At 45.7% G+C, this 26,541-nt stretch overlaps 2 protein-coding genes across 2 annotated transcripts; both read left to right on the top strand.

The window, feature by feature from the left end:
* Positions 1–1,073: 1,073 nt before the first annotated feature.
* Positions 1,074–1,988, top strand: LOC142204356 (olfactory receptor 11L1-like). Its single transcript, XM_075275670.1, has one exon. It carries the CDS (start codon positions 1,074–1,076, stop codon positions 1,986–1,988), a length of 915 nt encoding a protein of 304 aa, XP_075131771.1.
* Positions 1,989–19,446: 17,458 nt separating this feature from the next.
* Positions 19,447–23,306, top strand: LOC142204355 (olfactory receptor 10A7-like). The gene is made up of 2 exons (XM_075275668.1): positions 19,447–20,412; positions 22,908–23,306. Exons 1-2 carry the CDS (start codon positions 19,447–19,449, stop codon positions 23,304–23,306), a joined length of 1,365 nt encoding a protein of 454 aa, XP_075131769.1.
* Positions 23,307–26,541: the final 3,235 nt, after the last annotated feature.

Genomic DNA, 26,541 nt, shown 5'->3' with positions numbered 1-26,541 from the left:
TTATTTTGTTTACATAGTGAGATAACAGACCCGGCTTTATCAGAACCTGAGATAAGCTGCAACCAAGAGCAGTGTAATATAGTATATGAACATAAATTCATAATAGTTGTGAAACCATGTCATTTACTGGGATAAAAAGTAGCCGATGTTTTAATCGAGGTTACAATCTATGGGAGCCTTCACACGGAGTATAGGCTCCACTCATTCTGAATGTAAAATTAGTTCAGAATGAGCGTGTAAAAACCATTTACCATTGACTTGAATGGGTGCCGGCATATGCGCGTATCACATTGAAAGCAAAAGGGAAAAAAGCCTTCCATTGATTTCAATGGGGAGCGCTCGTATGTCAGCACCCATTCAAGTCAATGGTAAATGGTTTTTACATGCTCATTCTGAACTAATTTTACATTCAGAATGAGCGAAGCGTATACTCCGTGTGAAGGCTCCCATAGATTGTAACCTCGATTAAAACATCGGCTACTTTTTATCCCCGTAAATGACATGGTTTCACAACTATTATGAATTTATGTTCATATACTCCGTGTGAAGGCTCCCTATCTATGTGCCGAATTTCATCCAAATCTGTTCAGCCATTTTTGCGTGATTGATGAACAAACACACAAGTAGGATTACAATTACATATACTGATATATACAAACAGAATATTAGGCCGTGACAAACATATCCTGAAGAATACTAATTACTGTATTTATTATTGTAACCCCCAGTCTAATTTCTTTGCTTCATCCACTTATCATTATGATCATTATATCAGAATCCTGGGGGATTTTCATTGTTTATCTGACACTATAAAAACCTCAACATTTAGCAAATTCACTGTTTACATGAGAAAACCCAACAATACTTATATATCATGTCAAGACTGATAGTACCCCAGACCTCTAATGACTCTACTCTAAGGGGAACCATCAGTAGGTAGAATTTACTGTACCACATAATGTTAGTTTCAGATGATACATTCTAATTTTTTTTTTTTTTTTTACATTTGTATTTGCTCAAATTTTTGTCAATTTATAGGAGAAAAATCTTGAAAGTGCATCAATATAGAAACAATGTGTGAGGAGAACCAGACACAAGTCACTCAGATACGTCTTCTTGGATTCCGAGGTCTACACAAATACAAACCTCTTCTATTCATCGTGTTCCTCTTGACTTACATATTTATACTGGTTGGAAACCTTCTCATCATCCTATTAGTGACCACTATTGACCACCTGAAGACCCCAATGTTCTACTTTCTGAAAAATTTATCCACAGCTGATGTCTTACTCACCACCACCATTGTCCCTGTGATGTTGGACACGATATTGGTCCAGGGGGGCATTTTACCCTTGTGGGGCTGTATGATGCAGTTGTATGTCTTCAGTTTATTTGGATTTGTTCAATGTTTCCTCATTGCCGTCATGTCCTATGATCGATATTTGGCCATTTGCCATCCATTACGTTATTCTTCACTGATGGGTCCGGATCTTTGTCTCCAGCTTGTTGTTGGGTCGTGGTTCTTAGACTGTGTGTTATCGTCCAGTGAGTTATTTGTTATTATCCATTTTCATTTCTGTGGCTTGGATTCCATTGACCACTTCTTCTGTGACTTTGGTCCCTTAATGGAATTGGCCACTTCAGATATTTTTGTTGTGATATTACTGGACTTTGTTATTAGCGTTTTCATTATGTTTTTCCCTTTTGCTTTTATCATTATTACTTACTTTTGCACCTGTAGCTCCCACCTGACTACTGTCTGCATCTATTATGGAACCATTATGACAGTCTACATAGGACAATCTGGTGACAACACCTCTGATGTTAACAAATACAGGTCCTTGTTGTACATAATGGTGACCCCATTGATGAATCCCATTATCTACAGTCTGAGGAACAACGAGATGAAGAAAGCTATGCAGAAACTGATGAGGTCGGGTCTTTCAAAATGGATGGAAAAGATGAAACATCACCCAAAGGTATCATAGTGTATGAAGACCTCAAAGAATTGTAATTCACTTTTGCACAATGTATGACATAGACAACTGTAATACAATATCGACTTACGTTATTTGGCAAAAAATACGTGGACTCTTTTCTATTGTAAGAAATAGGAGAATTATATTTTATAGCTGCTCTTTATGGTTTGGGATAGAGTTTCTCGTAAAGGGTGATGATATTGTTGCTTACTATTCCATATCAATAGTCTGCTGAACCCTGTTTCATATTCCAGTATGACCACTTGAGCACAAACTAAGTTCCGTAAAGACACAAGATGATAAGCTTAGTGTGAAGGTATCTCAGTGTCTTACACAGAACCCTGAACTCCCCCCCCCCCCCCCCCCCAATGAACACATTTTGCATTAACCATGTTTCAAGATGCAATCGAGGCCATGTTGTCCAACATCAGGTCATGGCTTCCCAAATATGGCACCAATTCTGATACAGTTTCTACGAGAAAGTCTTTCTAGAAAGTGGAGTCTGTTATAGTCACAAGAGTCCTAATTCCAGATGATCTCAAGTGGATTCGGATTGTGATATCCAATAAAATCAAAGCAGGTCTGTCCTCCATACACTTCAGTCAGATAATGAATTAGACAATGCAGTCTAGAAAACAGAAGTGTCACCCTATGTTGACCATACGGTCATCCCCAGCATCTGACAATGCAAGAACACCCCAGAACTCTCATTAGGGGTTATCACTACTAGAGCCTTTATCCATATTGTCTAAGTCTGGTCTCTCTCTTGATTCAAATTTTCCTCTTCATTTAAATTTTTGGAAATTTTTTAAAGCAAATTAAATTCAACAATTCATAAAATATTGTTTTGTATTTGCAGTTTTATAATATTAAGTAGTACTTGGCCCTCAGACTATTAAGGGGCTCAATAGGTTACTCTGACCCATTGGAGAATACAAATGCTATATAATGATGCAAAATAGTTGGGGCCTAAAGTTTTAAGCTTAGTCATTAGGGTTGAGCCGATCTTGAGATTTCAGGATCAATTTTAAAATCTGGTTTCCAATCATTTTCCAGCCGATCCTGATCGCGAAATTTGCTCAATCGCCGATTGAGATCTGATCTTTCCCGATCCCGATCGCTCAACCCTACTAGCCTTCACAAATTTCATTATCATCAGCATCATTTCTAATGTCAGTCCCTACACTTTTCTCAAAATAACCTACAATAGGCAGGATTTTATGAAAGGAGAATTAAAGGGGTTAAAAAATATGGGCCAAATAAAAAGATTCATTAATACTAATATTTATCCTGTTTATTCAGCCCTGTTTATCTGATTTATTTTCAGGTTATTAACCACAGCTGTTACGTACTGTTAGCAAATTCACTACCCCTCCCTGTGAGCAATTCATCCAGCAAGCAAAATGTATTGATTGGTTAGATATGCAGAGAAGCATGGACTGTCAGACTGTGACATAAAATAGACCCTCTGGCTACTGAGTAACCCATTAATAGAACAAACTGAAGCACGATGGGAAAATTTTAATTTCTTACTACATGTAGATGTCATGCCGGATAGAATTATATATATATATATATATATATATATATATATATATATATATATATATATATAGACTCCAATGCATGTGTGACATCATATCTATATCTAGAAATGATTATGAGAGTAGGTGGTAGCAAAAAAAAAACCCACAGATAACCGTGCTCTCCTTGCGGATCTTTGATGAACAATGCGGTATACCAACCCGAACCTCCAATCTGAGCTGGAAAAAACAGACCGCTCCTATGTTCCTGGGATGAGTTGTAGGATATAGCAACACAATGGTCAGGTAAGGGTCGTAATAACTCTGGCTAACCGACTGGTGACCAGGGGCTGTGTAAAGTCGGTGTCGAAACTGATACATACAAGAAAAAATATATATACACTGATGACAGTGAGCAAGAAGCCTGGTGGCGCACACCTCAAGTAACAAACATGGACGTGGAACAATTAGAATCCTTATTTGATGAGATAACACATTCCGGGGTTTCATGTGGCAAAAGCACGCACCCCTTCGTCATATCTCAAAATGTGTTATCTCATCGAATAATGCTTCTAACCGTTCCACGTCCATGTTTGTTCCTTAAGGTGTGCACCACCAGGCTTCTTGCTCACTGTCATCTATGTATACATACTAGAAATGATTATGCAATTCCGTTCTCAGAACATCTCCTTTTCTATCCAGGATGGTTCCTGCATATGGTTCTCTGTATAGAAATGTTTACAGTATACAGTAAAGTTCACTTTTCAAAGCTGTTCAATGCAGATGTCGGATCTACCACTGATCCTTCATGGGGCTCAGCAATCGTCACCAATTGGAGATGGGAAAACAAATCCATCTATGTCTATGAACCGTGATTTGACCCAAATATTACAAATTGTTTTTTTTTTTTTTTTTAACAAAATGAAACAAATGCTGATTTTTCATCATGACACCTGAGAGGGAGAACATCTATGATTAGAGATCCATGGCGGAAAGGGAGGAACGATGCTGAGACCAAAGATGTGACTGTGAGGTCTAGAATGACAAGTATCTGCCCTGAAAGGTCATATCTGATAGAGTAGCCTTCAATCACAGACTGCTACTTGTAGCACAGGTATGTATTGAGCCTACATACACCTACATACAGTAATCTACTTGGATGCTATGATGGCACTGTCTGTTTAATTATTGGTCTCAGCCTGTGTCATAGAGGAAAAAAAATATATATTGAAAATTCTCTATATACAGAACAGAGACTCTATATAGAACCCTATATTTATCAAATCATGACAGAATGATGTTCCTGTATACTAGGTTAAAAAAAAACCTGAAGTCGTGCAGGATTAGAGTGCAACAAAAAAATCTGTAATCGACAACTCAGTGTCACATATAAGAAAGAACTCTTGAATAGAGATGAGCGAACACTAAAATGTTCGAGGTTCGAAATCCGATTCAAACAGCCGCTCAATGTTCGACTGTTTGAACGGGTTTCGAACCCCATTATAGTCTATGGGGAACATATACTCGTTAAGGGGGAAACCCAAATCCGTCTCAGGAGGGTCACCAAGTCCACTATGTCACCACAGGAAATGATGCCAACACCTCCGCAATGACACTGGGACAGCAGGGGAAGCATGTCTGGGGGCATCTAACACACCAAAGACCCTCTATTACCCCAACATCACTGCCTAACAACTACACACTTTACACATTCCAAAAAACCTCTATCAAAGTGGGAAAAATACCTGGAAACATGTGTATTTGGCCCTTGGAGTGAGGAGAGCTTGTCACCAGCAGTGAATTTGGCCCTTGTAGTAAGTTGAGGTTGGCACCAGCATTGCTTTTGAAAATCAGGGTGGATTGAGCCTCTAACCAGCAGAGTTTGGGAAAATTCATGGTGGAGGGAGCCTCTAACCAGCAGAGTTGTGGGAAATCAGGGTGGAGAGAGACTCTAACTAGAGATGAGCGAACACTAAAATGTTCGAGGTTCGAAATTCGATTCGAACAGCCGCTCAATGTTCGTGTGTTCGAACGGGTTTCGAACCCCATTATAGTCTATGGGGAACAGATACTCGTTAAGGGGGAAACCCAAATCCGTGTCTGGAGGGTCACCAAGTCCACTATGACACCCCAGGAAATGATGCCAACACCTCTGGAATGACACTGGGACAGCAGGGGAAGCATGTCTGGGGGCATCTAACACACCAAAGACCCTCTATTACCCCAACATCACTGCCTAACAACTACACACTTTACACACTCAATACCACCTCTCTGACAGTAGGAAAACATGTGTATTTGGCACTTGCAGTGAGGAGAGCTTGTCACCAGCAGTGAATTTGGCCCTTGTAGTAAGTTGAGGTTGGCACCAACATTTGTTTTGAAAATCAGGGTGGATTGAGCCTCTAACCAGCAGAGTTTGGGCAAATTCATGGTGGAGGGAGCCTCTAAAAACCCCAGTTTGGACCAATTCATGGTGGAGGGAGCCTCTAAAAACCCCAGTTTGGACCAATTCATGGTGGAGGGAGCCTCTAACCAGCCCAGTTTGGACCAATTCATGGTGGAGGGAACCTCTAACCAGCCCAGTTTGGACCAATTCATGGTGGAGGGAGCCTCTAACCAGCCCAGTTTGGACCAATTCATGGTGGAGGGAGCCTCTAAAAACCCCAGTTTGGACCAATTCATGGTGGAGGGAGCCTCTAAAAAACCCAGTTTGGACCAATTCATGGTGGAGGGAGCCTCTAATCAGCCCAGTTTGGACCAATTCATGATGGAGGGAGCCTCTAAACAGCCCAGTTTGGGCAAATTCATGGTGGAGGGAGCCTCTAACCAGCCCAGTTTGGACCAATTAATGGTGGAGGGAGCCTCTAACCAGCCCAGTTTGGGCAAATTCATGGTGGAGGGAGTCTCTAAAAAACCCATTTTGGACCAATTCATGGTGGAGGGAGCCTCTAAAACCCCAGTTTGGACCAATTCATGATGGAGGGAGCCTCTAAACAGCCCAGTTTGGGCAAATTCATGGTGGAGGGAGCCTCTAACCAGCCCAGTTTGGGCAAATTCATGGTGGAGGGAGCCTCTAAAAACCCCAGTTTGGACCAATTCATGGTGGAGGGAGCCTCTAACCAGCCCAGTTTGGACCAATTCATGGTGGAGGGAGCCTCTAACCAGCCCAGTTTGGACCAATTCATGGTGGAGGGAGCCTCTAACCAGCCCAGTTTGGGCAAATTCATGGTGGAGGGAGCCTCTAACCAGCCCAGTTTGGACCAATTCATGGTGGAGGGAGCCTCTAAAAACCCCAGTTTGAACCAATTCATGGTGGAGGGAGCCTCTAAAAACCCCAGTTTGGACCAATTCATGGTGGAGGGAGCCTCTAAAAACCCCGGTTTGGACCAATTCATGGTGGAGGGAGCCTCTAAACAGCCCAGTTTGGGCAAATTCATGGTGGAGGGAGCCTCTAAACAGCCCAGTTTGGACCAATTCATGGTGGAGGCAGCCTCTAACCAGCCCAGTTTGGGCAAATTCATGGTGGAGGGAGCCTCTAAGCAGCCCAGTTTGGACCAATTCATGATGGAGGGAGCCTCTAAACAGCCCAGTTTGGGCAAATTCATGGTGGAGGGAGCCTCTGAAAACCCCAGTTTGGACCAATTCATGGTGGAGGGAGCCTCTAAAAACCCCAGTTTGGACCAATTCATGGTGGAGGGAGCCTCTAACCAGCCCAGTTTGGACCAATTCATGGTGGAGGGAGCCTCTAACTAGCCCAGTTTGGGCAAATTCATGGTGGAGGGAGTCTCTAAAAAACCCATTTTGGACCAATTCATGGTGGAGGGAGCCTCTAACCAGCCCAGTTTGGGCAAATTCATGGTGGAGGGAGCCTCTAAGCAGCCCAGTTTGGACCAATTCATGATGGAGGGAGCCTCTAAACAGCCCAGTTTGGGCAAATTCATGGTGGAGGGAGCCTCTGAAAACCCCAGTTTGGACCAATTCATGGTGGAGGGAGCCTCTAAAAACCCCAGTTTGGACCAATTCATGGTGGAGGGAGCCTCTAACCAGCCCAGTTTGGACCAATTCATGGTGGAGGGAGCCTCTAACTAGCCCAGTTTGGGCAAATTCATGGTGGAGGGAGTCTCTAAAAAACCCATTTTGGACCAATTCATGGTGGAGGGAGCCTCTAAACAGCCCAGTTTGGGCAAATTCATGGTGGAGGGAGCCTCTAACCAGCCCAGTTTGGGCAAATTCATGGTGGAGGGAGCCTCTAAAAACCCCAGTTTGGACCAATTCATGGTGGAGGGAGCCTCTAAAAACCCCAGTTTGGACCAATTCATGATGGAGGGAGCCTCTAAACAGCCCAGTTTGGGCAAATTCATGGTGGAGGGAGCCTCTAAAAACCCCAGTTTGGACCAATTCATGGTGGAGGGAGCCTCTAACCAGCAGAGTTGTGGGAAAGCAGGGTGGAGGGAGCCTCTAACCAGCAGAGTTGGTGGAAATCAGGGTGGAGGGAGCCTCTAACCAGCAGAGTTGTGGGAAAGCAGGGTGGAGGGAGCCTCTAACCAGCAGAGTTGGTGGAAATCAGGGTGGAGGGAGCCTCTAACCAGCAGAGTTGGTGGAAATCAGGGTGGAGGGAGCCTCTAACCAGCAGAGTTGTGGGAAAGCAGGGTGGAGGGAGCCTCTAACCAGCAGAGTTGGTGGAAATCAGGGTGGAGGGAGCCTCTAACCAGCAGAGTTGGGGGAAATCAGGGTGGAGGGAGCCTAGTATTAGCAGAATTGTGCAACGCTTATGGTGGATGAGTATGAGGATGCGGAGGAATTGGAGAGGTTGAGTACAGACATGGAGTTTCATGTTGGGGTGCTTTACACAGGTGGGCACAAAAATGAAGGCTCTATCCAGTGGTGGTTCATTTATATCAAAGTGAGCCGGTCGGCACTCTCAGCTGACAGACGGGTGCGCTTGTCAGTGATGATGCCACCGGCTGCACTGAACACCCTCTCAGATAGGACGCTGGCGGCAGGACAGGACAGCACCTCCAAGGCATATAGGGCAAGTTCAAGCCACAGGTCCAACTTCGACACCCAATACGTGTAGGGCGCAGAGGGGTCGGAGAGGACAGGGCTGTGGTCGGAAAGGTATTCCCGCAACATGCGCCTATACTTCTCACGCCTGATGACACTAGGACCCTCCGTGGCGGCACTTTGGCGAGGGGGTGCCATCAAGGTGTCCCAGACCTTAGACAGTGTGCCCCTCGTTTGTGTGGACCGGTGAGAACTTGGTCGCCTACTGGAGGAACTGCCCTCCCTGCCGCCAACGTCACATGCTGGAAACATCTCCATCATATTCTGCACCAATTGCTTGTGGCAAGCATTGATGCGATTGGCCCTCCCCTCTACCGGAATAAAAGACGAGATGTTGTTTTTATACCGGGGGTCAAGGATAGCAAAGATCCAGTACTGGTTGTCCTCCATGATTTTGACAATACGCTTGTCGGTTGTAAAGCACCCCAACATGAACTCAGCCATGTCTGCCACAGTGTTAGTTGGCATGACTCCTCTGGCCCCACCGGAAAGTTCAATCTCCATTTCCTCCTCATCCTCCCTTTCTACCCATCCGCGCTGCAACAATGGGACGATTCAAAGTTGCCCGGAAGCCTCCTGTATCACCATCACATCATCGGACAACTCTTCTTCCTCCTCCCCCTCCTCCTCCTCCTCCTCCTCCTCCTCCATTAAACGCGATGAAGCGGACAGATGTGTGGACCTACTCTCCAGCTGTGATGGATCGGATGCTATCCCTAACTCCTCTGTGTGATCTGAGTTATCCCTGATGTCAATCAGGGATTCTCTCAGAACACACAAGAGCGGGATTGTAAGGCTCACCATCGCATCCTCAGAGCTCACCCTCCTTGTGGACTCCTCAAACACCCGTAGGATGTCACAAAGGTCTCTCATCCATGGCCACTCATGGATGTGAAACTGAGGCAGCTGACTTTGTGGCACCCTAGGGTTTTGTAGCTGGTATTCCATCAAAGGTCTCTGCTGCTCAACCACTCTATTCAACATCTGAAACGTTGAGTTCCAGCGTGTGGGGACGTCGCACAAAAGCCGGTGTTGTGGCACATGCAGGCGTTGCTGGAGAGATTTTAAGCTAGCAGCGGCTACTGTCGACTTGCGAAAGTGGGCGCACATGCGCCGCACTTTCACCAGTAGCTCTGGAACATTGGGGTAGCTCTTTAGGAAACGTTGCACCACTAGGTTGAAGACGTGGGCCAGGCATGGAACATGTTGGAGTCCGGCAAGCTCCAGAGCTGCTACCAGGTTCCGGCCGTTATCACAAACGACCATGCCTGGGCCCAGGTGCAGCAGCTCAAACCATATTGCCGTCTCATCGAGGAGGGCATCCCTCACCTCGGAGGCAGTGTGCTGTCTGTCCCCCAAGCTGATCAGCTTCAGCACAGCCTGCTGACGTCTACCAACGCCAGTGCTGCAACGTTCCCAACTCGTAGCTGGGGTCAATCTAACAGCGGAGGAGGAGGCGGTGGCGGAGGAGGAGGCGGTGGAGGAGGAGGAGGAGGGGGGTGTTCTTATCGTGTCCCTGCCAGGAATGTTAGGCGGGGAGACGAGGTACACCGGGCCAGTTTGGGAAGCAGTCCCAGCCTCAACTACATTCACCCAGTGTGCAGTCAGTGAAATGTAGCGTCCCTGTCCGCATGCACTTGTCCACACGTCGGTGGTCAAGTGGACCTTTGTGCAAAGCGCGGAACTAAGGGCCCGCCTGATGTTGAGTGACACGTGCTGGTGCAAGGCGGGGACGGCACACCGGGAGAAGTAGTGACGGCTAGGGACGGCATAGCAAGGTGCCGCAGTTGCGATCAGGTCCAGGAAGGTGGGAGTTTCAAAAAGCCTGAACGCCAACATCTCCTGGGCCAGCAGTTTAGCGATGTTGGCGTTCAAGGCTTGCGCGTGTGGGTGGTTAGCAGTGTATTTCTGCCGCTGCTCCAATGTCTGAGAGATGGTGGGTTGTTGTAAAGAAGCGCCTGATGGTGCCTTTGATGGTGCAGGAGAAGGAGATAAGACAGGAACAGGGGAGGATGAGGAAGAAGTCAACAAAGTGGCGGAGGCAGATGAAGTGGTGTCCTGGCTCGTCCTCTGGAGTGCATCGCTAGCACAGTCAGCAGTGTCAGTGGCAGAGGCAGAGGCAGTGGCAGGGGCGTGAACGGCAGGCGGCCTTTGTCCTGCCGTTGCTGCCTGCCACTGATTCCAGTGCTTGGATTCCAAATGACGGCGCATTGAAGTGGTGGACAGGTTGCTCTTCTCAGAGCCCCTAATCAATTTCGAGAGGCAAATTGTGCAGACAACACTATATCTGTCCTCGGCGCATTCCTTGAAAAAACTCCACACCTTCGAGAAACGTGCCCTCGAGGTGGGAGTTTTTCGGGGCTGGGTACGAACTGGAACATCTTGGGAGATTCCGGGTGTGGCCTGGCTTCGCCTAAGCTGCTGACCTCTGCCTCTGCCTCTAGCTACCCTTTTTGGTGCTTCACCTGCCTCAACATCCACACTACTTTCCCTGCTTGACATCCCCACTGTCCAGGTCGGGTCAGTGTCCTCATATTCCACAACTTCCTCTTCCAACTCCTGTCTCATCTCCTCCTCCCGCACAATGCGCCGGTCAACTGGATGCCCTGACGGCAACTGCGTCACATCATCGTCGATGAGGGTGGGTTGCTGGTCATCCACCACCAAATCGAACGGAGATGGAGGAGACTCTAGTGTTTGAGTATCTGGACACAGATGCTCCTCTGTTAGGTTCGTGGCATCGTGACGTGGAGGGGCAGGTTGAGGGACAATGAAAGGAGCGGAGAACAGCTCTGGGGAGCAGGGACAGTTGGGGTTATTTTTCTGTGAAGCTTGGGAATTTTGGGAGGAAGGAGGACAAGACTGTTGGGTAATAGGAGGAGAGGAGGCAGAGTCTGACTGGCTGCTGGACAATGTGCTGTAAGCGTTCTCTGACAGCCATTGCAAGACCTGTTCCTGGTTCTCGGGCCTACTAAGGTTTGTACCCTGCAGTTTAGTTAATGTGGCAATCAACCCTGGCACTGTGGAGTGGCGCAATGCTTGCTGCCCCACAGGAGTAGGCACGGGACGCCCTGTGGCTTCACTGCTACCTTGCTCCCCAGAACCATTCCCCCGACTTCGCCCACGGCCTCATCCACGTCCCTTTCCAGGAGCCTTGCGCATTTTGAATTCCCAGTTAGAAATTGGCACTATATACCAGTAGCAAAAATTGTGGGTGCACGTAACCCCAATATATTCTTTGAATTTCCAGTCAGAAACTGGCACTATATGGCAGTAGCAAGAAATGAGGGTATTTGTAACCCCAATATATTCTTTGAATTCCCAGTCAGACAATGGCACTATATACCAGTAGCAAGAAATGAGGGTATTTGTAACCCCAATATATTCTTTAAATTACCAGTCAGACAATGGCACTATATACCAGTAGCAAAAATTGTGGGTGCACGTAACCCCAATATATTCTTTGAATTACCAGTCAGAAACTGGCACTATATGGCAGTAGCAGGAAATGAGGGTATTTGTAACCCCAATATATTCTTTGAATTCCCAGTCAGACAATGGCACTATATACCAGTAGCAAAAATTGTGGGTGCACGTAACCCCCATATATTCTTTGAATTCCCAGTCAGACAATGGCACTATATACCAGTAGCAAAAATTGTGGGTGCACGTAACCCCAATATATTCTTTGAATTCCCAGTCAGACAATGGCACTATATACCAGTAGCAAGAAATGAGGGTATTTGTAACCCCAATATATTCTTTGAATTCCCAGTCAGACAATGGCACTATATGGCAGTAGCAAGAAATGAGGGTATTTGTAACCCCAATATATTCTTTGAATTCCCAGTCAGACAATGGCACTATATACCAGTAGCAAGAAATGAGGGTATTTGTAACCCCAATATATTCTTTGAATTCCCAGTCAGACAATGCCACTGTATACCAGTAGCAAAAATTGTGGGTGCACGTAACCCCAATATATTCTTTGAATTCCCAGTCAGACAATGGCACTATATACCAGTAGCAAGAAATGAGGGTATTTGTAACCCCAATATATTCTTTGAATTCCCAGTCAGACAATGGCACTATATACCAGTAGCAAGAAATGAGGGTATTTGTAACCCCAATATATTCTTTGAATTCCCAGTCAGACAATGGCACTATATACCAGTAGCAAAAATTGTGGGTGTATATAGCCCCAATTCTATTGCTAGGGGACTTGCAGGGTATTTCTGGGGTGAAGGTGGGGGGGCACACCGTTGGAACGGGGATTTTGGGTGTATATATGGGGTATATGGGAATACACTGTCAGTGTATTACATTCAGGATCCGGGGAAAGCTGGGTTGCGGCGATTGAGCCCGTCAGTGCCACGTTACACTGACAAGCTTCTCCCTGGAATTTAGCTCTTATAAGAGCTGTTGGTTGTCTTCTCCTTCCTATCCTAGCCTGTCCCTGCCTACCCAGAATCTAAGCCCTAGCTAACTGGACAGAAACCTCCGTCCTCGGTGAATTGCAAGCTCAGAATGACGCGAACCTGGGCGGCGCTGTTCTTTTAAATTAGAGGTCACATGTTTTCGGCAGCCAATGGGTTTTGCCTACTTTTTTCAACGTCACCGGTGTCGTAGTTCCTGTCCCACCTACCCTGCGCTGTTATTGGAGCAAAAAAGGCGCCAGGGAAGGTGGGAGGGGAATCGAGTAATGGCGCACTTTACCACGCGGTGTTCGATTCGATTCGAACATGCTGAACAGCCTAATATCCGATCGAACATGAGTTCAATAGAACACTGTTCGCTCATCTCTAACTCTAACCAGCAGAGTTGTGGGAAATCAGGGTGAAAGGAGCCTCTAACCAGCAGAGTTTTGGGAAAGCAGGGTGGAGGGAGCCTCTAACCAGCAGAGTTGTGGGAAAGCAGGGTGGAGGGAGCCTCTAACCAGCAGAGTTGGGGGAAATCAGGGTGGAGGGAGCCTAGTAGTAGCAGAATTGTGCAACGCTTATGGTGGATGAGTATGAGGATGCGGAGGAATTGGAGAGGTTGAGCACAGACATGGAGTTTCATGTTGGGGTGCTTTACACAGGTGGGCACGAAAATGAAGACTCTATCCAGTGGTGGTTCATTTTTATCAAAGTGAGCCGGTCGGCACTCTCAGCTGACAGACGGGTGCGCTTGTCAGTGATGATGCCACTGGCTGCACTGAACACCCTCTCAGATAGGACGCTGGCGGCAGGACAGGACAGCACCTCCAAGGCATATAGGGCAAGTTCAAGCCACAGGTCCAACTTCGACACCCAATACGTGTAGGGCGCAGAGGGATCGGAGAGGACAGGGCTGTGGTCGGAAAGGTATTCCCGCAACATGCGCCTATACTTCTCACGCCTGGTGACACTAGGACCCTCAGTGGCGGCACTTTGGCGAGGGGGTGCCATAAAGGTGTCCCAGACCTTAGACAGTGTGCCCCTCGTTTGTGTGGATCGGTGAGAACTTGGTCGCCTACTGGAGGAACTGCCCTCCCTGCCGCCAACGTCACATGCTGGAAACATCTCCATCATATTCTGCACCAATTGCTTGTGGCAAGCATTGATGCGATTGGCCCTCCCCTCTACCGCAATAAAAGAGGAGATGTTGTTTTTATACCGGGGGTCAAGGATAGCAAAGATCCAGTACTGGTTGTCCTCTATGATTTTGACAATACGCTTGTCGGTTGTAAAGCACCCCAACATGAACTCAGCCATGTCTGCCACAGTGTTAGTTGGCATGACTCCTCTGGCCCCACCGGAAAGTTCAATCTCCATTTCCTCCTCATCCTCCCTTTCTACCAATCTGCGCTGCAACAATGGGACGATTCGAAGTTGCCCGGAAGCCTCCTGTATCACCATCACATCATCGGACAGCTCTTCCTCCTCCTCCTCTTCCTCCATTAAACGCAATGAAGCGGACAGATGTGTGGACCTACTCTCCAGCTGTGACGGATCGGATGCTATCCCTGACTCCTCTGTGTGATCTGAGTTATCCCTGATGTCAATCAGGGATTCTCTCAGAACACACAAGAGCGGGATTGTAAGGCTCACCATCGCATCCTCAGAGCTCACCCTCCTTGTGGACTCCTCAAACACCCGTAGGATGTCACAAAGGTCTCTCATCCATGGCCACTCATGGATGAGAAACTGAGGTAGCTGACTTTGTGGCACCCTAGGGTTTTATAGCTGGTATTCCATCAAAGGTGCTGCTCAACCACTCTATTCAACATCTGAAACGTTGAGTTCCAGCGTGTGGGGACGTCGCACAAAAGCCGGTGTTGTGGCACATGCAGGCGTTGCTGGAGAGATTTTAAGCTAGCAGCGGCTACTGTCGACTTGTGAAACATGCGCCGTACTTTCACCAGTAGCTCCGGAACATTTGTGTAGCTCTTTAGGAAATGTTGCACCACTAGGTTGAAGACGTGGGCCAGGCATGGAACATGTTGGAGTCCGGCAAGCTCCAGAGCTGCTACCAGGTTCCGGCCGTTATCACAAACGACCATGCCTGGGCCCAGGTGCAGCGGCTCAAACCATATTGCCGTCTCATCGAGGAGGGCATCCCTCACCTCGGAGGCAGTGTGCTGTCTGTCCCCCAAGCTGATCAGCTTCAGCACGGCCTGCTGACGTCTACCAACGCCAGTGCTGCAACGTTTCCAACTCGTAGCTGGGGTCAATCTAACAGTGGAGGAGGATCCGATGGAGGAGGAGGAGGGTGTTCTTCCCGCGTCCCTGCCAGGAATGTTAGGCGGGGAGACGAGGTACACCGGGCCAGTTTGGGAAGCAGTCCCAACCTCAACTACATTCACCCAGTGTGCCGTCAGTGAAATGTAGCGTCCCTGTCCGCATGCACTTGTCCACGCGTCGGTGGTCAAATGGACCTTTGTGCAAAGCGCAGAACTAAGGGCCCGCCTGATGTTGAGTGACACGTGCTGGTGCAAGGTGGGGATGGCACACCGGGAGAAGTAGTGATGGCTAGGGATGGCATAGCGAGGTGCCGCAGTTGCCATCAGGTCCAGGAAGGCGGGAGTTTCAACAAGCCAGAAAGCCAACATCTCCTGGGCCAGATCTTTAGCGATGTTGGCGTTCAAAGCTTGCGCGTGTGGGTGGTTAGCGGTGTATTTCTGCTGCCGCTCCAATGTCTGAGAGATGGTGGGTTGTTGTAAAGAAGCGCCTGATGGTGCCTTTGATGGTGCAGGAGAAGGAGATAAGACAGGAACAGGGGAGGATGAGGGAGAAGTCAACAAAGTGGCGAAGGCAGATGAAGTGGTGTCCTTGCTCGTCCTCTGGAGTGCATCGCCAGCACTGTGAGCAGTGGCAGAGGCAGTGGCGTGAACGTCGGGCGACGTTTGTCCTGCCGTTGCTGCCTGCCACTGATTCCAGTGCTTGGATTCCAAATGACGGCACATTGAAGTGGTGGACAGGTTGGTCTTCTCAGAGCCCCTACTCAATTTCGAGAGGCAAATTGTGCAGACAACACTATATCTGTCCTCGGCGCATTCCTTGAAAAAACTCCACACCTTCAAGAAACGTGCCCCCGAGGTGGGAGTTTTTCGGGGCTGGGTACGAACTGGAACATCTTGGGAGATTCCGGGTGTGGCCTGGCTTCGCCTAAGCTGCTGACCTCTGCCTCTGCCTCTAGCTACCCTTTTTGGTGCTTCACCTGCCTCAACATCCACACTACTTTCCCCGCTTGACATCCCCCCTGTCCAGGTCGGGTCAGTGTCCTCATCATCCACCACCTCCTCTTCCACTCCTGTCTCATCTCCTCCTCCTGCACAATGCGCATGTCAACTGGCTGCCCTGACGGCAACTGCGTCTCATCGTCGTCGATGAGACGTGGGTTGCTGGTCATCCACCACCAAATCGAACGGAGATGGAGGAGACTCCAGTGTTTGAGCATCTCGACACAGATACTCGTCTGTTAGGTCCGTGGAATCGCGAAATGGAGGGGCAGGTTGCGGTACAGTCAAAGGAAGGGAGAACAGCTCTGGGGAGCAGGGACAGTTGGGGTTATTGTTCTGAGAAGATTGGGAATTTTGGGAGGAAGGAGGACAAGACTGTTGGGTAAGAGGAGGAGAGGAGGCAGAGGCTGACTGGCTGGTGGACAATGTGCTGTAAGCGTTATCTGACAGCCATTGCAAGACCTGTTCCTGGTTCTCGGGCCTACTAAGGTTTGTACCCTGCAGCTTATTTAATGTGGCAAGCAACCCTGGCACTGTGGAGCGGCGCAATGTTTGCTGCCCCACAGGAGTAGGCACGGGACGCCCTGTGGCTTCACCGCTAACTTGCTCCCCAGAACCATTCCCCCGACCTCGCCCACGGCCTCGTCCATGTCCCTTTCCGGGAGCCTTGCGCATTTCAATATGCTTTTCTTGCTTAAACACACTCAGAACCTGGGTGTATATGCCAATACCAATAAATTGAGGGTGTATGCAGGCCCCAATTTATTGGGTGGGATTAACACTCAGAACCTGGGTGTTTATGCGAATATAAACAACTTAAGGGGGGGATGCAGCCCCCAATATATTAGGGGAATTCACACTCCAAAACTGGCACTATATGCCTATAGCAACAATTGAGGGTTGTATGAAGGCCCCAATATATTCTTTGAATTCCCAGGCAGAAAATGGCACTATACACCAGTACAGTATCAAAAATTGTGGGTGTATGTAACCCCAATATATTCTTTGAATTCCCAGGCAGAAAATGGTACTACATACCAGTAGCAACAATTGAGGGTGTATATAGCCCCAATTGTATTGTTAGGGGACTTTCAGTGTATTGAAGTTAGTTTCTGGGGTGGAGGTGGGGGGGCACACCGTTGGAACGTGGATCGGGGGTATATATAGGGTATACGGGAATACACTGTCAGTGTATTCCATTCAGGATCCTGGGAAAGCTGGGTTGCAGCGATTGAGCCCGTCAGTGCCACGTTACACTGACAAGCTTCTCCCTGGAATTTAGCTCTTACAAGAGCTGTTGGTTGTCTTCTCCTTCCTATCCTATTCTATCCCTGCCTACCAGAATCTAAGCCCTAGCTAAATGGAAGGAAACCTCCGTCTCTGGTGAATTGCAAGCTCTCTCTGACTCGAAGCTGGGCGGCGCCGTTCTTATGTATCAGAGGTCACATGTTTTCGGCAGCCAATGGGTTTTTCCTACTTTTTTCAACGTCACCGGTGTCATAGTTCCTGTCCCACCTCCCCTGCGCTGTAATTGGTGCAAAAAAGGCGCCAGGAAAGGTGGGAGGGGAATCGAGTAATGGCGCACTTTACCACGCGGTGTTCGATTCGATTCGAACATGGCGAACACCCTGATATCCGATCGAACATGTGTTCGATAGAACACTGTTCGCTCATCTCTAGTCAAATCCAATAAATAGGGGAAAAAAATGCCCTAGTCTCCAATTTATTTGGTAGGTCCAACTTGGAACACAATTAACAACCCAATGGATGTTTTGGGTGTAGAGTCTAGTACTATGGTAAACAACAAACAAATGTACAATTCTGGTCCCAAACCTCCTGGTCCCAAAATACAGATCCTAACAACTCTGATCTATAATGCGCCCATAAGGCTTTACATTTCGTACTGTTAGATGTTTACTTCCCTGCTTCATCCACCTCGTTCCTAATACAATTAGCTGGCAAAAAAATTATTTAAGATATTTTACAAGATTGTGAGACCTGACCACAGTGAGAATGATGTTTGGACGGGGACTGGAACAAGCTCAGAAATGTATGCAAAGTTTACTTACACCACCCTCCTGACATTACAGAGCTTAAAGAGCACATCAGGCACCAAAAATAACTGCACTTGTTGCTCGGGAATGGTGGGAGCTAGAGAGAAAAATCCAACTGTGCTGGAATCAGTTTAGTAGCAACTATTCACAGATAGAGATGAGCGAGTACTGTTCGGATCAGCCGATCCGAACAGCACGCTCGCATAGAAATGAATGGATGTAGCCGGCCGCCGTCAAAGCGGAAGTACCAGGTGCATTCATTCATTTATATGGTGCGTGCTGTTCGGATCGGCTGATCCGAACAGTACTCGCTCATCTCTATTCACAGAGGCTAAGAAACTGAATTTTTCAAGGTGGTGAAAGGTCCTCTATAAGTGTAGGCGCTGCAAAGAAGTTGAGTCAGAGATCATATAATATAACACTATTACTGCTGTTTAGTTACAAGATTTGTCCCTGATGAATGTGAAAACCTTCTACGCTCAGTACAGTATACCTCACTAACAGCCTGAAATACAAGTCCAGCAAACTTATCGCTAACTTCTATACAGATGTGTGACTATGCCACTCCTCTTGGCTCTAGAAATCTTAAAATGACCAGCTTAGGGGGACATAAGAAGTTTATGTCATCTCAGGTCACTCACCCTGGGATATGTTTAATCCGAAGTCAGTGTAAGGAAGGACACGTCTGTATTATTCATTGCTCAGTCTGATATTACATAGAGAATATTCGGCCATAACAAGCTTCTCCCAATGTGCAAATTAACTATAAATTACTGTAACCTCCAGTCTCATCTGTTTGCTTCATCCACTTATCATTAGGATCATTATTTCAGGATCCCGGGGGGATTTTCCTTCTTTAACAAACACTATAAAAACCTCAACATCTGGGAAGTATCAGAGGTTACATGAGAAGATCTAACAATACGTATATATCACATCAAGGCCGATAATACCCCGGACCTCTTGTAACTCTACTATAAGGGGGACTATTAGTAAGTTGTCCTCTAATACATGGTGGTATTTTCATATGATACAATCCAGATGTTTCTTTGTTTAAATAAATATCTGCTTAAATTTCCAATTTATTGGGAAAAAAATCCTGAAAGTTCATCTGTATATAAATGATGTGTGAGGAGAATCAGACACAAGTCACTCAGATACGTCTTCTTGGATTCCGAGGTCTACACAAATACAAACCTCTTCTATTCATCGTGTTCCTCTTGACTTACATATTTATACTGGTTGGAAACCTTCTCATCATCCTATTAGTGACCACTATTGACCACCTGAAGACCCCAATGTTCTACTTTCTGAAACATTTATCCACAGCCGATGTCTTACAAACCACCAGCATTGTCCCGGTGATGTTGGACATGATCTTTTTTGATGAGGGCATTGTGTCCTTTTGGGGCTGTATGATACAGTTGTATTTGTTCAGTATATTTGGACTTGTTCAATGTTTCCTCATTGCCATCATGTCATACGATCGATATTTGGCCATTTGCCATCCATTACATTATTCTTCACTGATGGGTCCAGATCTTTGTCTCCGGCTTGTTGTTGGGTCGTGGTTTATAGCCAATGTGTCAACATCAAGTGAGGTCTTTGTTGTCTGGCAATTTAAATATTGTGGTTTGAATTCCATTGACCACTTCTTCTGTGACTTGGGTCCCATATTGGATTTGACCACATCAGACACTTCTATTTTGAGATTACAAGACATTGTTGCATCCATCGTGGTTATTTTTTTCCCATTTTCTTTTATCATTGTGACCTACTGTTGTATCTTCTTCACCATCCTTAAAAATTCTTCAGCTTATGGTAAGAGAAAAGCCTTTTCCACTTGTAGCTCCCACCTGACCACTGTCTGCGTATATTATGGATCCCTAATGACAGTATATATGGTCCCAGCTGATGAGGGCTCAGGCGATATAAACAAGTACAGATCCCTGTTGTACATAGTAGTGACCCCATTGATGAATCCCATTATCTACAGCCTGAGGAACAACGAGATGAAGAGAGCTATGCAGAAAATGATGAGTTGGGTCTTTCAAAATGGATGGAAAGATGAAACATGTCAGCCAAAGGTACTGTATTAACCCCTTCCCACTCACTGCACAAAGGGTTTTTTGGTCCGAATTTTGATGCTCATGGAAAAAAAGAAGCGACATGCCCTTTCGTCAGGCAGATTCCGTGGCTGATTCAGCCGTGAACGTCTGCGGCGCAACACTCCCTCCCAACTAGGCCCATTCATTTTTGCCTAATCCAGAGCAGAATGCCACGACTAGATGCCGGTGCACTGTATGCACTGCACCAACATCCAGTCGCAGCTAGCCATTTTTTGGACCTGATTCTGAGGCGGCCTATTAAGGATCCTATCTATGCTGCTAGCTTATGTAAAATCAAGAGTTTTCCCAAAATACATTGCTTTATCTATGTGAAATCATTCCTCCCATTGTCTGCACAGCATTTCCATGTAGACCGGCCTATATCTGATAAGCAGGAGGGATGATTGGAGACGCTGCTGTTAAGTTAGTCTGAAGTCAGACTATAGGTATATTGGATGGATTCCAAATTATGCTTACGCCCCTGGGCTTCAATGATGCAATGAACACAGAGACAGGATGAATTTGAGCTAAAGCTTAAGTTTTATTGAATAAATCATCTCTTCTTATAGCAATTTTCAGTAGGTGTATCTGGGCGTATAGTAGGCGTATATGGGTGTGTACTTGATTCATCATTAACCGTTAGGCATCAGCAATTTCCATGATATGTATTACAAGATTATTCCTCCCTAATTATGAATATTAAGAATATTCTAACTATTCCTCTCACCTGACATCTGATTATGAGGGGTTACTTCAGTGTGTGTTAGTCACCTTACTGCGTGGTGCACCAAAGTTTATTCAACATCAATTTTCCTATTAATTTTATCTTGTTTCATATTTAATCAACCGCTTATCATTCTATTCCAGTACATTTATTACGCTGTTTTTGCTAAGTGGGGTCATGGTCCAAACTGATCTTAGCTGACCGAAACCTAAATTTTAACTGAAAGGATATGTCTTAGCTTTTAGAGGGGGCAGATAGATGGAATACACCAATACACATGGATTTCATATTTATTTCTTTATCACTGCTCTTTTATACATTTCATGGAACAGTGGGGGGTCAACAATATCTTTTAAAAATATATATGAACAAAGATGGGAGCTGATGCTACTTTATATCTCTTACTCTTTCTCTCAGAGATGGAGCCAGTTAGGCTGGGACTATGGGCATTGTTCATATTGTTGTATACAAAAGATAAAAGAAGAGAGACCCCTTTAGGTGATAAGGAGAATGGAATGTTAATCAATGGGCTAAGAATCTCTTATCTATCTGTTTGTCTTAAGGGCCTCCCCTTTTAAGTCATTTAGAGTGTGTAAACACAGAGTTTCTATAGCCTATTGATCATTAATTATTTCTCTTGCCATGATATATGCATATATACTTTGTTTCATGAGAAAGTCCATCCCAGTTTGATATAGGAGATTACATTAGGCCTCAGCCAATAACCATGTGCCAGGTTTATGTTATAACTCTACATCCAATCATGTTATGTCAGCTATGTTATGTCCAACCTGCTTTTGTCTGTATTGTATTTAAACTACCTTTTTGTACCATTAAATTAGAACTCACTTTATACACCATCAGCTGTGTGTGGGTGACTTCTCGAGGCCTGATATTTAAATTAGAACTACGACAACATAACTCAGGGGTCTTGTGCCCCCAACAGAACAACAGAAGATGTGGAGAACATCTCAGAACTTTTTTGTAAAATATAAAACCTAAATAACTGTTCTATTGTATCACAGATACATTCATTGAGAATATATTGTAATCATTGTACAGGTATTGGGGGTTCATACATAGTAATAGTAATGTAGCATAAAGTCCTACTACTAATGCCTCCCAAAATATGTGCAGTTTATGTGGTCACACATATTCAGTACCAGCTCAGTTTTCTGGTATCCAGATATTAGAGTGATGCTAGAGATAGATTATATATCTAGAGATAGCCTGTTAATAGAGGTAGACCAGTCTTGTGTACAGAGAGTAATGCCCATAAGTGTAACAGTAACCAGCGAGCCTTGTGCAGTAGTGACACCTGAGAGGGGAAACATCTAGGATTAGAGATCTGTAGGGAAAGAGAGGAACAACGCTGAGTCTGATGTGTATGAAAGATGTGACTGTGAGGTCTAGAATGGCAAGGATCTGAACTCATCCTGGCACACCTTGGTGTGAAGATGCACGTACGTGCTCGGAGAGTGCAGCACTGGACTTTCTCTGAGAGTCTCCCACCCTGATCTCGATCATGATCTCGAGTATGTGGCCAAGAAATGGCTTCAGCCTGTGGTGGCCACTTCGGCACAGATAGTGGAGATAGTGGTTCTTGATAAGTACACCAGATCGCATCCCTCCCAAAATTCAGCGCTGGGTTGGTCAAGCAGGACCTACCACGGCTGACCAGCTGGTGTGTTTGGTGGAACGACACCGAGTCGCAGGTATGGGTTAATCTAAAAACTGTACCATACCATAGCCAAGCCAAGGAGCTAAGGAGATCAATGATATGTTGGCACTTGGGGTAACTGAGGAATCTAAGAGTGACTGGTCCAATCCCATTGTTTTGATTCCCAAGCCATATGATACCATAAGGTTTTATAATGATTTCCGTAAGCTGAATGTAGTTTCAAAATGTGATGCCTACCTGATGCCCAGAGTCAATGAGTTAATCCAGAGGTTGGGACATACCAGGTATTTCTCCACCCTAGGCTTAACCATAAGGTACTGGCAGGTGCCGCTCACTAAAGAGGCCAGAGAAAAAAGTACATTTATCACCCCAGAGGGCTTGTTCCAATATGTGACAATGCCGTTTGGGTTACATGGGGCTCAAGCAACCTTCCAGAGGTTGATGGACAGAGTCCTTAAGCCCCATTGAAGGTATGATTCAGCCTACCTGGATGACATTGTTATCTTTAGTATGGACTGGGAAAGTCACTTGCTGAAAGTTCAAGCCAAACTAAATTCCCTCCTAGCATCCAGTTTAACAGCCAACCCAAAATAGTGTGCTTTGGGTCTGGATACCTGGGGTATACCTGGGTTATGTAATTGGAAAAGGGGTGATAAAACCCCAGGTTAACAAAGTGAAGGCCATTCAAAATTGGCCTCAACCCTTAAGGGGGCTCTATCAGCAAAATCAAACAGATGCCTCTGATGTAGGGTTAGGGGCAGTGCTTTCCCAAATGTTGGGTGGTGAAGAACATCCAGTCACCTACCTAAGTAGGACGCTTACACCACCTGACTAAATTATGACATTGAGGAGGAGTGCGTAGCTATTAAGTGGGCCCTGGAATCCTTAATGTACTACCACCTGGGCCAACACTTTAAGCTGGTCACTGATCACTCTACTCTAACATGGATGTGACGCACTAAGGACAGGAATGCAAGAGTTTCTGACCCTGCAAAACTTTAAATTTACTGTGGAACACAAGGCAGGCAAGCTGCCGATGCTCTATCCAGGACTCATTGTATTTGGGTCACAAATGTCCGCTTCTACAGGCCCGAACAAAGAGGGGGGGGGGGGTGAGAAGGTAACAGGCAAAGTGCTGGACTCCAGGTATATCAGCCCCAGGTTTCAGATGTACAGTGCGGACCAAAAGTTTGGACACATCATCTCATTCAAAGAGTTTTCTGTATGTTCATGACTATGAAAATTGTAGATTGATACTGAAGGTATCAAAACTCAGAAGTACCACATGTGGAATTATATAGTTAACAAAAAAGTGTGAAACAACTGAAAATCTGTTATATTCTAGGTTCTACAAAGTAGCCACCTTTTGCTTTGATTCCTGCTTTGCACACTCTTGGCATTCTCTTGATGAACTTCATGAGTCACCTGAAATGGTCTTCCAACGGTCTTGAAGGAGTTCCCAGAGATGCTTAGCACTTGTTGGCCCTTTTGCCTTCACTCTGCGGTCCAGCTCACCCCAAACCATCTCAATTGGGTTCAGGTCTGATGACTGTGGAGGCCAGGTCATCTGGTGTAGCCCCCCATCACTCTCCTTCTTGGTCAAATAGCCCTTACACAGCCTGGAGGTGTTTGGGGTCATTGTCCTGTTGAAAAATAAATGATGGTCCAACTAAATGCAAACTGGATGGAATAGCATGCCACTGCAAGATGCTGTGGTAGCCATGCTGGTTCAGTATGACTTCAATTTTGAATAAATCCTCAACAGTAACAAACAACACTTGGCATAAAACATAACTTTTAATGTCAAATATGGTCAGCTAAAATCTTTCAACGGTATAGCTAGGGCTAAAATTAGAATACATAACTCAATAAGAAAAGTAGGGAACACTATAGAGATATAGCTTTTTTGCAATGTTCCTAGATACTGCAGGGTAGTTCAGCTTAGGGGAGTGATAATCACAACTTAACAGGTGACGGTTAGCACTAAATAGGTGCCTAGATCATGATAATCTCACTGATACTGTAGCTGATAACAATGTTGTATAGAGTAAATACCTTCTTCCCCCCTACTGTTTTGATGCTGTTCACACTGCCCTAAAGCATCCACTCAATAGCAAAGTTAACCTGACACCTAAACATATAACTAGTGTCCCTGTCCATTTGATAAATATGCCATTCTATAGGGTTCACACTAGATATGCTGTAAATAATTAATCTCTCTACGCGTTTCGATTACATATTCTCATCAGGAGAGGATAAGGAAAAATAATAAAGAAGATGTTGCGGTAAAAACCGCATTTCCCGGTTCCCCGATGGTGGGAGCCAGTACTCAGTGTCAGACGCTGACCGCTCTCATGCTGGGGTTTAAATAGAGCCCTAGCACTCTCACGGGCATGCCCACCATGCGTCATGCGGACCTCCACCAATGAGCTTGCAGAGTGTCCAAACAGGGGAAACTCCCCTTTCGTGGGCGTGTACATACTCCCGCGGCGCTCTGTTATCCAGCACTTATACTATACTATGACAGGAGGAAACCAGAACGTACGTGATTTCTCATATTTATGCAGGCAGAGTATCGGACTGGGGCTACAGTAAGTCCTATTACTGGTGACATCAAGTGGGCATCGGGCTTACAATATCTGATTTTAGTCTCGCATCATTGGATCATTTAGACCCTAATAACATATCAGAGACATAGTTTATATCTCCAAGATGCGATACCACATTTAGGACTGGAGGAGGTTATCGATCTATTATTAAGCCGTTCGACACCTACATTGTGATCTTACATCCTGATCACAGTCCCTATCCTGCAGTGACCGATCCTACAGGAAAAACGCAGCCCCCCCACTGCCAGTGTGAATAGTGCTTATGATGCTTTGAAAAACTCAATCAATCAATCAAGCTAGGTACCTAGTAATCATGTATGGTTCTGACTTCTGATAAATGTGTGAACAATGTTCAACACGAACACCTCTAAGATGACCAAATATAACTAGGGTGTTCACACTAACACTTGTAGCTGGTTAGAGATGAATATATCCCTGGCCAATGCGGTTCAGGTTCCTACTATCAATGTGAATAGGGTCTAAACCAGATTCACCAAAGATAACCCAAAACCACAAAGTCTCCACATTAACCCTCATGACTGGTCACACATGGGCATGTCTCTGATACAAAGAACATATCTCCAGCCAATTCTACTTGATTCAAAAATAAAAAATAAAAAATCAATAAGGCTGAGACCAAATTTGATTTTTGTCATTCTTTATCATTGCACAAACATCACAGCTGGTTACACCTCCTCCATGACCGATCCTACAGGAAAAACGCAACCCCCCATTGCCAGTGTGAATAGTGCTTATAATGATGCTTTAAAAAACTCAATCAATCAAGCTAGGTACCTAGTAGTCATGTATGGTTCTGACTTCTGATATATGTGTGAACAATGTTCAACACGAACACCCATAAGATGACCATATATAACTAGGGTGTTCACATTAACACTTGTAGCTGGTTAGAGACGAATATATCCCTGGTCAATGCGGTTCAGGTTCCTACTATCAATGTGAATAGGGTCTAAACCAGATTCACCAAAGATAACCCAAAACCACAAAGTCTCCACATTAACCCTCATGACTGGTCACACATGGGTATGTCTCTGATATAAAGAATATATCTCCAGCCAATTCAACTTGATTCA

This window comes from Leptodactylus fuscus, chromosome 5 (assembly GCF_031893055.1).
Source record: "Leptodactylus fuscus isolate aLepFus1 chromosome 5, aLepFus1.hap2, whole genome shotgun sequence".
Taxonomy (NCBI): domain Eukaryota; kingdom Metazoa; phylum Chordata; class Amphibia; order Anura; family Leptodactylidae; genus Leptodactylus; species Leptodactylus fuscus.
This window is presented reverse-complemented; position numbering and strand designations above follow the sequence as displayed.